The sequence below is a fragment of the Tympanuchus pallidicinctus genome, unplaced genomic scaffold (assembly GCF_026119805.1).
Source record: "Tympanuchus pallidicinctus isolate F22 unplaced genomic scaffold, pur_lepc_1.0 scaffold13, whole genome shotgun sequence".
In the NCBI taxonomy this organism is placed as follows: domain Eukaryota; kingdom Metazoa; phylum Chordata; class Aves; order Galliformes; family Phasianidae; genus Tympanuchus; species Tympanuchus pallidicinctus.
In genome coordinates this window covers 16,777,720-16,794,245 of record NW_026294648.1, presented here as the reverse complement: position 1 = coordinate 16,794,245, position 16,526 = coordinate 16,777,720, and the positions used below count along the sequence as shown (strand labels likewise).

Below are 16,526 nucleotides of genomic sequence, written 5' to 3'. Positions count from 1 at the left end.
TGGGCAGCGCCGGCTCCACTGCCTGCACTGCAGTGAGTGGGGCTGTGCTGGAGCTGTGCTGCGGAGCGATGGCATCGCCATGGCAACCCGTCCCCCTTGGACCAGTGTGGGTTTCCAAGGTTTCCATCCATCCCAGTTCTCCTGCAGCTGGCGCTGAAGGCGGCATTCGATGGGAGAGCTGGGTGGGTCTGAGCAGAGGGCGCTGAGATCGGGGCAGTGCTGAGTGGGGGCTGAAGGGCCAGGATTTGGGGTGGGGAAGGATACCAGCGGAGCATCCCTACGCCAACCCCATGGCAAAGGGTCACCTGTCCCTGGGTGCCTCTGCCTCGTGCTGGCTGCAGGATGAGGACTCCCCAAAGCAGCACCCATGCAGCACCGCCTGCCTCCCCCTGGTCCCCCCCAGCCCCAGCCGTCGGCCCGGCTCTTCTGCTGCGCTGCCTGGAGGCGATTCAGGCCCCCATGCCTGGTTGCCATGGCGACTCCAGTGGAAATTACCTTAAAAAGCAATGAAACCAGCAGATTTCTGATCGGCAAGCAGGGGGAGGGGAGCAGGGCTGGGCAGGGCGGGAGGGGACACTGTGGGACACCTATGGAGTGGGCGAGGTCCTGCACAGGACCTCAATGCCACAGGGACCCAGAAGGGCTGGGACATGCGGGGACCCTACCGTGCCCCCAGTGGCATCAGGGGACAGGTGACACCCCTGCCCAGGTGGGTGCCGGGACCATGGGGACCCCCAGGTTGGGGCATCCCTGTGATCCACCCCCTGCACGTTTCAAGGAGAGGCAAGACACACCACTATTAAAAATATCACTTCTGTTTTATTTGGAATTTGTTACTCTGAGCGGGTGACAGGGTATAAATACATTCTCCAACCAGCACCCTCACCCCAAACCAAGGCTGTGTGGGGCCATGTGGGGCTGTGTGGGGTCAGCCGGCACCGATGCGTCACGGCTGCCAGTGCGGGCAGCGTCTGCCAGCCGGACCGAGGCTGAGGGTGGCATCCCTGCGGGGACACAGGACCCGTCCCCTCCTGTGCTCACGGTGACCACGCTGGGGGCCAAACCAACCCCTGCCCTCACTGCTCCCGGGTAGCTCCTTCCCCACATCCAGCCCTAAGCTCCCCACTACCTGCGGCCATCGCCGGCTCTGCGGGTGCCCCAGCCCCGGGGCGGGTGCCCTGTCCCCAGTGGCACACCCTGCACGGGGTGGTGGCGAGGTGGGGAGCAGGGCAGGGTGGCTGTGGGTGGCTGCGTTTTGGCAGCGCGCATCCAACCCCACTGGGCGACCCCGCAGAGGGCTGAGAGTGGCACTGGACTGGGGGCTGGGATGGGGCTGAGGGGCTGTGGGGCGCCCGTGGCTGGGCCCTGGATTGGGCTTTTTGGCTGAGATCCGTGGGCACGGGTGACAGAGGAGGGAGAATATCAAAAATACAAAAGAGCGCGGCCTCGCAGCGCGGCAGGCAGGGCCCTGCCTGGTGCCTGGTGCCCGCTGGCCCCGTGCACGGGTACTGGGGCTGTGGGGCCGCGTCAGGGCCGGCACCGCGCACACACGCTGGGGTTCTTCTAACTGGCTTTTTATTTTATATCAAGAACACTTGGTTTAAAATCTTTACAAAGGACAAAACGCGGCGACTCCGTTAGTGTGTAAAGAACTAAAGATCTGCTTTAAAAAACGTCTCTGCAAAGAGAAACGACTGACACAAAAGAGATTCTCTGCAGCGCAAAGAGGGGGCAGAGGTGCCACGTCTCCATCGCGGGGCGGCTCCCCGGCTCCCAGCGCCCGCACCCAGCGCGAGGCCGGGTCCCTGCCTGCTGCCTCTGCCCTTAGCACCATGGCACAGTGACGGAGCCTCATCCACGGCGCTCTGGATGCCAAACCTCCTCCAAGAGGGATACCCGGCGCCGCCGCTCGCCCGTCTCGGGGTGCTCGGTGGGCGCGGGTGCCGCCGTGTCCCCATCGGGGGGCACAGCCCCGGTGCACCAGTGGGGCCCTCCTGCCGGGAGCCGGAGAGTTGAAGCACTTCTCAAAGTTAGAAAGGAATGAAAGAAAGCGCCGAGGGAAGCGTGGCGGCCGGCGGTGCGCAGCGCCCGCAGGTTTGGGCTTGGTGTCACACCGTCCGTGTGTGCCACCCGTCCGTCTGTCTGTCTGTCCCGGGGGGCTCCCGCCGGTCCCTCTGCCAGTGTCTGCCGAGTGCGTGTGCGTGCGTGCATGGGTGTGCGCCGGCCGCGGGCAGCTATACCCTGGTGGTGGAGTGTGAGTGCGGGAGCCCCGTGCTGTTGAAACCGGCGGCGAAGGTGTTGTAGGGGTGCAGGGTCTGCAGCCCCACCAGCGAGTTGGGGATCATGGTGATGGTGTTGGGCGTCATGAGCGGGATGTCGTCCGGGGAGCGGCGCAGCGTCAGCGTGTAGTCGGGCAGGGCGGCGAGGCGCAGGGTGTCGTGGGGCGGCACGGCCTCGCACTCGTGGTGCGCCTGGCCGGCCTGCAGGGATGGCATCTCCTCGTCGGGCGCGTGGGCAATGTCGTTGGCGGCGCCGCGCTGCGGGCTGGGCTGCCGGTGCGTGTCCTGCCGCCGCTTGTCCTTGCGGTAGTAGAGGGCGGCGAAGGCCAAGACGTTGAGGAAGAGGAGCGAGGCGCCCACGGCGATGGTGACGCTCAGCTCGGTGGAGTAGTCGCGGGGGCTCTCGAGCAGGGTGCCCGCCTCCTGCTCCGGGCTCCACTTCTCCTTCCCGTTCTCGCTGTTGTAGGCGGGTGAGATGGCGGGGCGCTTGGTGGTCCAGATCTTGCCGTTGGGCCGGCGGGTGATGTGGGAGTTCTGCGTGGTGTCGGGCGGCGGCACTTTGGTGGTGGTGGAGGTGTAGTGGAACATGTCGTGCAGGTTGTACAGGTGGGGGACCAGGTGCTTCCAGAAAGCCACCTTGGTGGCTCGGTAGTGGTCGCGCACCCGCGGCTTCAGCCCGATGTGCAGGTACAGCTGGTCGCGGGGGTTGTACTTGGACCAGGCCACCTCCTCAAACCTGTTGGCCTTGGTGTGGATGAACTTGGTGTCCTGTGGGACGGGCTTGTTGGGGTCCCTGCGAGACACAGACAAAACAGAGCTAGCACCCGGCAGAGCCAGAGAGGCGAGGTGAAAGAGCCAGGGGTGATAAACAAAGGGAGGCACAGATGGGCAGCAACCCAAACCCTGAGTTGAGCCTCACCCGTGATAACCGTGACCAAATTGCTCCCACACCCCTGCTCTCAGCTGTGGCTGGAGCCCTGTCCTGGGCTGACGCTGGCTACAGCCATGCCAGGTCACGATCGCCCTGCCCAAGGCAGGAGCACGAGGAGCCAAGCCCACGGATCTCCAGGGACAGGGGACTCAGTGCCACCCTGCCACCCCTCACTCAAGTGCAGACCGCTTCCCACCCTGCCTCGCTCACCCTGTCTTGGCAAAGTTGGTCCAGTAGGTCATCACCACAGCACTGAGCATGACATCGTTCTTAGAGAAGTTGCAGGGAAAGAGGTCTGTGGGGCCGATCATGGGGATCCCAAACACGTAAGGCACCTCATCCCCGTGGGCCGCGTCGGACCACGCGGGCTTCATCAGGCTCTGGCAGTGGTGGTAGAAGGCGTAGAAGTAGGTTGGGGAGCCGTAGCGGGCGTGCAGGTCGGCTGTCACCACTGATGGCTCCACCCACTGGTGGTCAGTGAAGAGGGCCACCAGGGTCTTGCGGCGCGTCTCGGGGTTGTCCCTGTCGGCCCAGTCTGTGTACATGAACTTGATGGTTTCTCGCAGGGTGTCCTTGCCCTCGGGGTAGCCATACAGATTGTCTACAAAGTTGGAGACCGAGTAGTCAAAGTCGCTGCCCGAAACGCCATCCTCGGGGTCCACCACGCCCTCCACGAACTTCAGCCCTTCGCCTTGGTTGACACCCAGCATGATGTCGTAATTGAGGAACTCGCCCTGCTCCATCAGGATCTCTGGGTCATCTGGGATCACGTCCCCATCGATGACCGGCCCAAAGGCCACGTGGTAGCGGGCCGGCTGGATGTCTTGTTCCACCAACTCCTTGGCGCTCTTCTGCCGCAGGCAGTCCACCATGTCCACCGTGTCCAGCACGTTGCAGCCCACCTTGTCTGCCAGCATGCTGGTGTACTTGACGGGCTGGTAGTTCACCGCCCAGCTGGAGAGCGCGGAGCCACTCTGGATGATGGCTCTCTGGAAGAGACCTGCAAGAGAAGCAAGGAGCTCAGAGACGCTCCAACACCCCGAGGCTGCAATGGGGTGCTGTGCTCCCATGGCAGGCATCTCGTGGGGAGGTCCCAGCATCTCGTGGGGCCATTCATGGCTGTGTCACAGCCACGGCTGGCTGAACACCACGCTCCATCTCCGCCATCACACGCTGCTGTCATCTCCCAGCCTGGATGGGACCATGCAGCAGCAGCGGGAGGGTTAATCCCTGCTCGGGGACACTTAACCCTGCATGTCCCACCCGCTGCTTTGTCAGGGTCCCCCTCACCCCCCTCCCTGCCACTTCCTGCCCAGCTGGGGCTGCTTGGTGCCAATCCGGCCCCGCGGGAGCACGCTGCCAGATGCACAAAGAGGGCCTTTCTGCCACTGGGAACACAGAGGGAGTGGACTTTCGCCCTGGAAAGCGGGGCCACAAAGGCCCTGGCCCAGGCGGAGGAATGTGTGGCTGGGCTCCAGCCCCATGTCAATGGCGCTTGTGCTCGGAATACAAAGGGCTGTGAGGAAGCGGAGCCTCCGGGGCGGTGCGAGGCGGCCGAGCTCGGGGTGCACCCTGTGGTCTCTGCTCTCTGGCCAGCCCTCTCTTGCACCCCTGTGCCTTGCTGAACCCTGGCACTCGACGGCTGCCAGATTCCATTTCATGTGTGGTGCAGGGCACGGGGCATGGCTGAGCTCGGAGTGCTGCAGGAGACCCGGCTGCACACCTGGACCCACGCAGCTTTGCAGGGAGCGTGTTCCTTCCTGCAGCAGCAGTGCTGGGAGGATCCTGGCTATCAGCCACAGTGCCCATAGCTGTCCGCACGCACAGTCCTTGCTCTGCCAAGTACCTGACGTACAGTCCCACGCGCTGGGACAAAGAGAAGTCACAAGCTCTGTTTGTCACCTCCCAGTGCCCTAGAAAGCAGTGCCCAGCCTACAAGCCTGAGTCTGACCGTGGGCTTGCATGCTCTTCACCATCGCCCACCATGGAGCAGCTGATCTAAGGGTTCCCCAAGCCTCGCTGGGTGCCTCCAAGGTGAGGATCCTCTTTACAGACACTCCCTACAGCAGCAGCTATTGACCCTGCCATCAGTGTGCTGCCCACTGGGCACTGGCCATTTCCCACCAAGATGACAGACCCCCCCTCCCCACACCTTTGTTGGAGGAGAGAAGCAGCTCTTTGCTTCTTGGCAGAGAATCCACCTGCTAGCAAGCAACAGGGCTGGCAGGGGAGCTGTGGGTCTTCCCGGCAGCCAGACGCAGCGTGCACAGCACCAGCCTCCCATGTCTGCCTCTCGCCGCGCCTGGCAGAGCAGGCACAAATTAGCTGCTTCATTAATAGCTCTTGATCACTACGTGTTTTATTTTGATCCGATAAAAACAAACCCGCCTGGTCTCCAGGCTGAGTCTCAGTGTGGCTTCCCTGCTGCGCTGCAGAGATGGCCCTGGGGAGATGGGTGCCCTGGAGCGGGGCGGGATGAGGGCGTTCTGTGTCCATTTGTTCTGATGCAGTTCTGGCTGCAGCATCAGCGCCTCCCCTCCCTCCTCGCTGCGTTCATAGCCAAGGCAATGAAGGAGCCAGGTGCCCAGCACCAATGTGATGCAAAGGACACAGCATGCAGACACAGGGTTTAGTGGCAGAAAGCCTGGTGTCACCCAGAAAGTGCTGCGCTGGGCTCTTCAACCATGGAGGGAAAGCCAGCAAGCAGCTGCAGTTGTTCTGGGGAAGTAATTGCTGGGTTCCCCAATCCACCAGCCTCTCTCTGTGCTGCCAGCTGCATCTCCAACTCAGTTTGGTCAGAGAAAACCCTTCTCTCTGTGTAGGAGCTTTCAGGCTGCAAAAGACTGGTGTATTCACTGCCCCATGTACCCATGCATGTGCAGGAGGGCTTGTGGAACCCCAGGTACTCATCCATGAGGATAGCATGGCCACACATGAGTCCTTGAGCCACAGAGTGTCCCCTGCATGGAGGTGGAGCCCATCCTGCTGCTCAGGAATCTGCAGAGATCCACCCTTGCTCCTTCATCACACAACACCAGATTTCCCAGACTACTCATGCAAAGCATTTCCTGGTTTTACCATAGAAAGTGTCTCCTCCTGATACCCAATCGTGTTTGCACAAGTGACCTGAAGATGGGGTGACATCCCCAGCAGCATCCTGCTCAGGGTCAGCAGGAGGACGGAGCACTGTGCAGAGCAGAGGCACTGACTTTGGGCACTGGGCACTCGTGGAGGAGCATGGACTGATCACAAATGTCCTGAGATCCTGGGGCAGCAAGGAAAGCAGTTTACTCAGAGCAGACCTATCCTGGGCCACCGCAGCTTCACCTTCCTTCTTGTTTCCAAACCTTTTACCTCTTTGCAATCCCATCTTTGCCATGTGCTGGACGTGGCACCTCCAAGCTGCACCCTTCAAACCAAATGCTACAAACCGGATGGCGCTGCTGGCTCTGGTGCAGATACTTTTGTAGCAGTCTGGGCTGAAATCACTGCTACTTTAAAGTTTGGGGTGATCAGTCCATCCTTCGTCCTCCCAAGGGAAGGCTGATCAGCTCCTCTGCCACGTGCTGACTTTCTGAAAGTTTCCTTTCTTTGTGCACTGTTCCCAGGCTCTCTAGCAGGGCTGCAGCTCTTCAGTGTGAGGTGTCATTTTATTGTGCCTGCCTGCGTTTCTGAGGAGCACTGTTGCCCACTGCCCCTATGTCCTGTGCCCACACGCAGGGATGTGGTACTACATGAGGTTAACTATCATGTATGTGCCCCATAGAACTACTCCCTGGCAGTCTGGTGTCCTGTGGGCCACGCTCAGTTCAGGTTTTCCTCGTACCACTTTCTTTAGGAAGTTAAAGGCAGAACAGCTCTTCTCAGTTGGCTGAAAATCTTTTTTCCACTTTTCAATGTAAATTTATTCACAGGTGTTCTATATGCATTTGCTCTTACACCAGCACAATCTCGCAGCATAAACAATTCCTTTCTTTATCTTGAGCAAACACTCCACCGTATTTACAATGCGATATCAACCCCATCACCTCCATCTGCGTTGTGCAAATTTCAGCACACCCAGATCTCCGCTCCGGTACCATGGGGCCTCATTTCCCCTGCAGGCTCACACCCACCTTTGCCTCTACTCCAACACGAATTCCTCGGCACCCCTGGCACCTACCTTCTGAGTGGTGGGACAGGGTGAGCAGGCTGACGCAGGAGGCGCCGATGCCGGAACCGAAGACGGTGATGCGCAAAGGGTCGCCGCCGAAGAAGGCAATATTCTCACTGACCCAACGCAGCGCCTGGATCTGGTCCAGCAGCCCGTAGTTGCCCTTGGCAGCCTGGTCCCCTGTGCTCAGGAACCCTGAGAGTGAAGCAGAGCCCTGTTAGTGATGGGGGAAGCAGGCCGATCTCCCACCCTTTCCTGAGCCTAGGGAAGAGCCTATGGGATCCCGTCTCGTCATGACCAGTGGGGTTCTGTGGCTGCTGTGGTTGGAGTGGGGATATTAAAGTGCTGCTCACATGTGGGTGAGGGGCTGAGGGGTGAGATGGAGCAACTCCAGGCAGAGACAGGGCGATGGGCATGAGCTCTGCCCTACCCCGACCACCAGCCACACTAACAACAGGCCAGGACATCTCCAAGGGATGCTCCAAGGAAAGCTGAGAGCGCCAGGGAGCAGTGTGCATGCACAGCCAATGCTTCCCATGGAATGGCATGGTCTGGAGGAGGCACTATAAATGTAAGGAGGTGGGCTGGGCAGAAAGGAACTGACTGCAGCTTAAAATGCAAAAACTTTCAGTGAGGAAGATGCTGAGAAATGCTTTCAATAGTAAAGGTAACACCCAAGATAAGCTATCAGTGTTTTGTTTGCCTTGACTCAAAGCAGGAAGCCAAAGGCATGGCTCTGAGAGTTACCTGGCAGCAGGGAGTGGTGCTGCTCCGGCACCTGGGTGCGCCTGCCAGCACACTGCAGCACTTCAGTGGAGATGCCAATGGTACCTTTTAAGTCAGATTTCAGATTGTATTTCAGATCTCTTAAATTTGCACTATCAATCTGAAAGGCCTGACTTTTAATATCGAAAGGTCTCAAGTATGTTTGTTCTGTCAGAAAAGCTTATTTTCTATCAGGTAAATCCAAGCAAGGCTGCTGATCTGTGACCGTCATCCCCAAGAGGAAGGTTGGGCACAGGGGCTGTCGGAAGGATGTGGTGCCCAGGTGTGGGGCACTGAGCCCCTGACCCAGCTGAGTGAGAGCAGCAGAGCCTGCAGGTTGCTTGGATGGACTTTTCCCAAGCAAAGCCCTTGGAGGGCCGAGCACGGTTCTGTGCATCTTGCAGGAAACCACAGAGAGCAAAATCAACCTTATAGCCCTCCTGTTTCTTTCCCCAAGGGATGCATCTGGGCTTGTGCATTGCCCATGGAGGGTAAGGGGAGCTCCTGAACCTACCCTAGCCCTGGACACAGGCTGCTGGAGCACAGGCACTGCTGTTGGCTCTAATGGCACCCGCAGGGCGGTGAGGCAGCACCCTCTGGCAGCTCAGAGCTGTGAGCACTCTCAGGAGATGATGCTGTCTAAACACATTTCTTATTTATTTAGCCACAAACCAATATTTGCTTTCAGCTGAGCCAGGTTGAGTAAAAAAGCCTGGGTGGCCGGTGCCAGGAACTTGACCACGCTGCTGTGGGCACCGCCACGTGGCACTCGGCCACCTCTCCCTGTGCCCTGTCCCGCGGCACAGCCCGTACCCAGCACTCCGACGCGGTAGTTGAGCGTGATGACGATCACGTTCCCGTAGCTGGCCAGGACGCTGCCGTCGATCATGTTCCCCGTGCCCTCCATGTATGAGCCGCCGTGGATGTACACCATCACTGGCTTGGCCCCGCTGTCCCGGATGTCTGGAAGGAGAGGAGGTTAAACACGGGACCACGCTGGCGATCGCAGCACCCTGCCGAGAGGCAGACCACAGAGAGAGGAGGGCAATGCCAGCTGCCAGGACCAGGGAGGGGGCTGCAGCAGCCAAACCCAGAGCCCAAAGCCATAGCACAGTCCTGCCAACCTCCTAAACCCTGCCAGGCCCCAACCCCCCCGGTGGTAGGCAGCCACTATCACCATCCCAGCACTGCTGTCCCCTGGGCAGCAGCTGCCCAGAGTCTCAATGCATGCAGGGGAGGCATCGGCTGCACCCAGCTGCTCTTCCCTGGAGCCGGGATCTGGTGACAGGCAGGAGCTGGCACCCTCATGGTGACAGTGGCTGTAGGGCACCAACAGACTGGGGGTGCTCATGGAGTTTGTCCCTGTGTCCCCGTGGCCCCGAGCCCTCAGCTCCGGAAGTGCTGGCAGCTGGCATTGAAGAGGGGCAGGGATGGGGTGTGCAGGACCTGGAGGGCGGGGGGGCACTGGTGGGTGCTCCCACCTCTCACTCACCCGCCTCCCCACCTTCCCGATTGCCCAGGGAGGCAGAAATCTGCCGGCTGCCTGGATGTGAACCCATGGCACCCCAGTGCCCGGACACAGACATGGCGATGAGCAGACAGTGCGTGCATGTGTGCGTGTTGGGGAGGTGAGCGCCGAGGCTGGGCGAGGACAGGTCATGAGGCATGGAGTGAGGATGGGGAATGGGACCTGAGGACTGGGGAGAGAGCACCGGAGGAGCCTAGGGTTGAGGAGCAGCCGTGCTGTCTCTCTCTCCTCACTATCCTTGTCCTGGGGGCAGCCGTACCCACGCTGGGCCCGCGGAACATCTCACCCACATCGCATGGAAGCAGCTGCACAAATCGCAGTGGCAGTGTCAACTCTCCAGCACTCATGGACTTTGCTCTCCTTTGTGCTCACCTGCACCCAGTGCTGTGCATTGGTGGGCACTGGCTGGCACCAGGCACAGCTCTTACCCTCTCCAGCTGCCCCGACCACAGCTCCATCCCCACCTCCCTGCACACCCCACCGTGGCGGCCAACCTGCAGTGCTCTGCCAGGAAAACCTCTTGGGTGAAACCCCAAGAGCTCCAGCACTCATTCTTGCAGCTCTGTCCCCACTGCTATATGCCACTACCAAAACACGAAGGGCCATCCCTGTATCAGATCGGCATTAAAACGTAGAGGCAGAGCAGGGAAAAAATGGCTCCTAATCTTTGTGGCACAATTCGGCATGCAGGGATTTTCTGCAGTCAGATCATTTAGGATGGATGCCAGTTTATGCCCTGGTCCAAGAGATCCTGGGGCACAGGTTACTGGAAGAAAACAACAGGTTTTGCTGCTGCCAATGAACTGGCTTTTCATCTGCTTCCCAGAACCCAAATGCCATCTGCCAGGACGGGCTCCGGGCTGCCCCAGCACTCCACAGCCCACGAGGTCGCAGTGCCCTCACTGTGTTACAGCTGCATCCTGGCTGACCTCCTCCTCACATCTCTGCAACAAAACACACCGAGTCCCAGCCCTGTGGCCGAGCAGCCCCGTGTTACCAAAAACCGCCTGTTCTGCAGCTTTCTTAACCTGCTGGCAATGAAACACACCCGTCTGACACTGCACTCACTCTGCCTCATCTGGCACAGACGAAGTGGCACAAGCAACACCTGGCATTAGGAACAAAAATGGGTGCAGCACACCCGGCTGGGACTGGGCACAGATCGGTGGCACGGGTGTCCATGCTTCTGTCCCATACTGGAAGCAGGTGGGAGGGGAGAGTGCAGGCTCCCGTCGTGCATCGCTAAGTCTGGAGGGATGAGGCTGGAGGTGGAATATGACCGGGCTCGGGGTGAAATGGGCCCAGGTGCCCGAGGGCTCCTCTGCTCCCAAGCTGCCATGCTTCCTCCCGGCCCTCGCTCGAGCGGAGCGGGGCAGCCAGCAAACTTCTCCTGCAGCACGACCTCAAAGCTTCCCCAGGAGGAGAGGATGGGGCTGAGCCCTGCACAGCCGGCCCCCCTGCCCCCCGCCCCGCGCAGCTGCCCAGCGCTGAGACAGACACACACGGGGCTCCCTGGGGATGGCAGCGGATGGCGGGCATACGGAGTTGCTTTGCGTGTCATGCAGTGGCAGCCTCGAGCACAGAAATACCTTCGTCTTCATCCCCGTCATTATCCGCTAAGTCCTCTCCCTGTTTCTTAGCGCTGGCTCCTAGGGACCAAACACGAGGAGACAGAAAAAAAAAAAAACAAAAAACAACAGGAAAGAAAAAAAGAAAGAAAAAAGAAAGAAAAAGGAAAAAAAAAAAAAAAAAAGGAGAAAAACAAAACAACAACAACAACAGAAAAAAAACCAACAAAAGAAAAAAAAAACACAAAAGAGAATTCAAAAATAGCGTGATAGCAGAGCTGGTGGGGCCAGGCTTGCGCCCCACAGCACTGCTGGCTACTCACACTGCACCTCTCCCAGAGCCACGGCACGGAGGGCACAAGGCTGCCCCGGTGCCACAGTGCTGTGCTGCTGCTCCCCGGGCCCTTCCCAGCTCCTCCCCAGGGTGCAGGGGCTGGGAGCATCCCAAAGCCGTGTCCTCATCTGCCACCAGCACAGCCGAAGAGTCAGGTCAGCCCACAGCCCTGCCCATCGCCCTGTGCTGTAAACTGCCAGCTTGTGACGGCAGCTTGCAAAAACCATCCGTCTTTCTAATGTCCTAAATGCCTTTGTGGGTTGCACTGGGCACCAGCACGGTCCCAGAGCCCCGATCCTATCTGCCCAGCTCTGCCTGACTTGCCCACGGGGCAGCTCCATCAGGGCAAGTGCAAATGCCTTTTGTTGTAGAGAGAACCCAAAAGCCTGGTTGGGGAGAGCAGCCTCACCTTGCTCAGAGCACAAACTTGGGGTATGAGAGGGGAGCACAGTGCTCCGTGCCATGACTTTCTGGACAGAGGAGCAAGGACCAGATGTCTAGGAAATCCATCAGGAGAGCAAAGTTTGAGGAAGACGAGGCCAGTGCTGACAGCAGGGAGCTGTGCTTGCAGCCTCCCCAGGCAGGGCAAGGCCCAGCAGTGACAAAGGGAGTGACTTCTGCTCCACTGGGCAGTGGCTGGCGGAGCCACACAAGGCAGACAGTAAAGAAAAGTTTTCTGGCAGAAAGGGCAGAAGAACAGTGGAAGATGGTCTGGGGAGGAGGTTAAGGAGAGGCATGACAAATACTGGGCACGGGTTGGGCAGAGCAGCCTGCCCCGGGGCAGGGACATCTCCAGAGGCACTTGATGTTCTGCAGGTTCGCCTTCTAACCCAGCACTCCTGCCTCCTCCAGCCTCAGCCCACACAGCCTCAATGCCTCTGTCCTGCTGCACCCCGCCACACACAGAGGCCCCAGCCTGACTGCAGGCAGGAGCTGGAGTGGAGGCTTCAGGCTTGACCGAGTGCATCTTTGTTAGAGAGCTGCAAGCCCAGAAAGCACTTAAGCAATGAACCTGTGCAGCACTGCTCCTGCCTCCTGGTAATGCACAGGGAGAGGGATTTTCTCTAATGAATGCTACAGGCAGCAATCCTTCATCTGCCCTGTGCTTCCGAGCTGTGGGAGGGCAGTGGGTACTCTCTGATGGGAATACTGCATGGGGATGGATCTGGATGAGGGCAGCTGCCCTGGCAGCGTGGGGATCGGTGAAGGCAGGGATAATAAGGCTGAAAGAACCCGAGCCTCGTAAGGAGGAGGCAACTTCAGAGAACATTGGAAAGCAACAATGGGAAATGGGGTGAAAGTGATGCACTGGGGGACTCTGAAAAGAGATGGGATGTCTGTGAGGTGAGTGCAAACCCAGAACCATCCCCACTGGCAGCATGGTGCCAGGATGGCAGTGTTTTGGGGGTCCTGCTCCTGCCAGCAGCAGTTTCTGCAGCCAAGCAGCCTTTCTGCCAGCAGCTGATAACACAGCTGTAACAAGTCCAGCTCTGTCACTCACCTCTACAACTACCCACCATTGCTCCACAGCTCATAAGAGAAATTACAGATTAAGTGCTTCCACGCCTTTCTTGCACTTTGCTCTCTCACCTCCCTATGTCTGCTTTTACTGCATTCAAGGCCACTGCTGTGAGATATTCTTTGCATTGCTGTAGGCTGCAGCCCCCAGCCCAGTGCTGCCATCCTGGCCGCCCTCAGGGCCCTGCCTTGCTTTGAGCTTCTTGGTGCTGGGAAAAAAACAAAGCTCTTGTGGTTCCTGCTCTCCTCGCCCATCAAAAATTCATTCTGCTCACCTCGTGTGAGTGCCTGTTACGCTGCTTAACTGAAAGCTGACTGTGGAGTGACACTGTTCAGGCTGATAGGAAGGATGTATGCTCTTATCTGAAGTCCCTAGGAAGATTTAAGCTCAAGTTTAGTAAAAAAAAAAAAAATAAAATCAGTTTTCCTTAAACAGGAGCATCTGCACCAGATTTATACTATCTTAAGCAAACTGTTGCAATAGTGCTGACGCCAGTGCAAACAGCGATAAAGAGGGCAGGGATCTCAGCTGCTTACAGCCATCGTGCTCAGCTAAGAGAGGAGCAGGAGCTGCATCCAGTGGCATCCACGGAGCCTTTCCTCCATGCTGCCCCGTCCCTCCCTGCCCCTGAGCAATGCGGGGGAGCCATTTCCATCCTCCAGGAGCTCCACAAAAGCACCCGGGCTGGCACAAATGGTGAGTCTCACTTCTGAGCGTCGCACTCTGAAGTAGCAGGGCACAGAGGTGGCAGCGAGTCCCCAGCCATGCCAGAGAGGCATCCATAGACCCTACGCTGTGTGCACGTACGCGCTCTCTGGTGGGCAGAGCTTCATTTTCACAGCAAAACACGAGCAGCAGCTGAGCTAGGCGCTGGCAGATCCTCTGCACAGAGCACGGCTAATTAATCCCAAGGCACTGCTGCCCTGCCCAAGAGAGGGACCAGTATGCGCCCAAATGGGAGACAGGGGCATTTTTTGTCCTGTGGAGGCAGGGATAAGTGCTGACAAATTCTCAGCCCTTTGGCTGCTATGAAATGACAGCCACGGCAAGGTGGGAGCTGAGGCATTCCAAACCACCGACACAGCACACGGCCTCCTGCTCTGTGAGAGGAGAGCTTATTGACCGGTCACACACAAAATGGCCTTAGAAATAATAATCGGGAGTATTCCTGAACAAGTCAATGGTCAAATGGCACCAAGTCTGAACAAACAAGCACTGCGGGTGTGTTATCCTCACACTGCATCCCCAGGACATTCCGAGCTAAACAGAAGCGGGGAGGGTGCGGGGGAGAGGGGAAGCCTCAGTGCCTCTTCACAAGTTATTCAATTAATTCGAGTCAACAGACACCAGTGCAGTGGCCGGAGCTGAAGGGCAGCAGCAGCGTCTGGGTGCTTTAATCCTCCGTGTGTCACGCCTGGGTGCCCAAATCGCTGGCTCTGCCTGTCCATGAGTCAGCGGGGCAGAGGCACATCCCCGCCAGCTCCCTGAGAGCCTCTTCCACGCGGGGACCCGCAGTTGGGCCACCAAATGCATCCACGGAGAGACTGCAAAGGAAGTGCCATCGAGCAGAGCTGCCGCAGGGCAAAACCAGAGGGAGAATGTGCCTGAGGTGCTTCATCGTGCCTTGTGCCACCCCTTCTCCTGCCTTAACCCAGGCCCTCAGGAGCTCCCATGGGGACTCCAGTCCCAGAGGGGCCAGGGAAGGAAGCACTTTGAAGTGGCTCGGTGTCGCTGGCACAGCCTGCGCCGGAGGCAGCGTGCAGAGACTCCTTAATGCGCCAGCCCTTTCAGAGGCAGCCTTGGCACTCAGAGAGATGGCGTGTGAATAGCCAGGACAGCGACAGGAAAAGCAAAGCAAAGAAACCAAACGACAGAATTCAGAGGGGGAAGGAAAAAGAATAGTCGCTGGAAGGAAAGAGCTCCCCAAACCTCTGAGCCCAGCTGTGCCAGACCCACCAAACATGGGGTCATGAAGAGAAAAGCAGTGGGAGTGGAGGACCCACTGTGTAGGACAGCCAGGATGGCAGTGGGAAGGTAGGGAAGGCAGCTCCAGCCTGGCAGGACACTCCCTCCTGCACCTTTCAGAAGAGCTGGTTGGCCTAGTGATGGGCATCTCAGGGCAGCAGGGAGGATGGAGTGATGCAGGGAGCAGCCTGGGCTATGCCTGATTGTGCAGGATGGGCAGTGGGATCGAGGGAACACCTTGTCTGACCACAGACTGGGAGGATCTGGTTTGCAGGTCTCTGCTCCCTGGCCCATGGCACAGGGGATCAACTTGGATCATTCCAGGGACCCAAGCTGCAGTGCAGCAGGAGGAGCCCTGCATGGCCCTGGAGACAGCAGTGAGACAAAGCAGAGCTGTGTCTGCTCTGGAAATGCTCTGCCACCTCTGGGAGGCTGCAGCTCAGGAAGAGTGCAATGTGAGGGGGTGGAGAGCAGATCCTGAGCTTGCACAGCCCCGTCTGTGAGCATGTGCACGTGTGTATGTATGTATGCATGTAAGTAGCCCCATCAGCACAGCCAAGGGCAGAGAAGAGACTGGGAAAGAACATGGCAGCCATTACCTGGTCAGGTGAGGAGTGATACTCTAACGGCAGAGCTCTGGCTGCAGCTGACCATGCATGCAAAGGGAGAAGAGCTCGATCTCCTTCTAAACCCAGATGCTCCCCTGAGTGGGTCAGAATCTGGGGATGGGAGGAAGGTACTTGCCACCTCTGGGCAAAGAGGTGAGAGACACAGCCGCTCCAGCCCTAAGGGAAGAGGTCTCTTCAGGAGCTCTTCATGCCCAGAAGCCTGGGGAGTGTGGGCTCAGCTGTTCTGAAAGGCCTGGAGCAAAGGGAGCATCCTGCTCTGCCCTGACCCCGAGCCCATCTGCAGCCCCGGGTGGAGGCAAGTGGGAAGCGGGCAGCAGTGGTCAGGGCTGCTTGGGGCCCGTGGGCAGCTGCAGCACAGAGAGGAGCACGCCGCGGGGCCAGAGAGAACCGACAGGCACCCTCGCACTCTCTCACTCTCTCTCTCTTTCCTCTCTGTGCCTCTCTGCCGGTCGGCTTGCTACATACCTCCTTTCCTACATATTTTCTTGTTGGGCTTTCGGGTGCATTCCTTGGAAATCCGTTTTACTGTAAAATGAATAAAAGACTACAAAATAACAGGAGGCTCCACCGGCTGGGAGTGGGCATGCAATCACAACCACGCTGCCACCCCCCCGCCGCCCCGGGGACCGCAGGAGGTGGGTGGGGAGCGGCGCTGTGGGAGGAAAACTCTGGGCCTGCCATGCTGGGAAGGTGCAGCTGAGACCCCCCGGGATGGAGGAGTGGAGCCGGTGAGGCAGGGCCTGCTCTGAGCGTCCTGCCCTGCTCCCCCCAGGGCTCCCGCGGTGGTGAGGCTATGGCAGGCGCATGGGCAGAGCGTTGCCTCCTCTGCCCTCTACTTACGGTTCAGGTGGGATG

General features: G+C 58.8%; 1 protein-coding gene across 4 annotated transcripts in view; it reads right to left on the bottom strand.

Moving 5' to 3' along the window:
- Positions 1–797: 797 nt before the first annotated feature.
- Positions 798–16,526, bottom strand: part of NLGN3 (neuroligin 3) — a 30,024-nt gene continuing 14,295 nt past the window's right edge. The window contains exons 3-8 of one of the 4 annotated variants that reach the window (XM_052673632.1): positions 16,137–16,196; positions 11,246–11,305; positions 8,942–9,091; positions 7,373–7,558; positions 3,421–4,210; positions 798–3,072 (exon numbers count right to left, since the gene is read on the bottom strand). In XM_052673632.1, coding sequence (XP_052529592.1) covers positions 2,235–3,072; positions 3,421–4,210; positions 7,373–7,558; positions 8,942–9,091; positions 11,246–11,305; positions 16,137–16,196 — 2,084 coding nt within the window. In that variant the 3' untranslated portion in view covers positions 798–2,234. The other 3 variants (XM_052673636.1, XM_052673633.1, XM_052673635.1) reach the window with 3 other exon arrangements.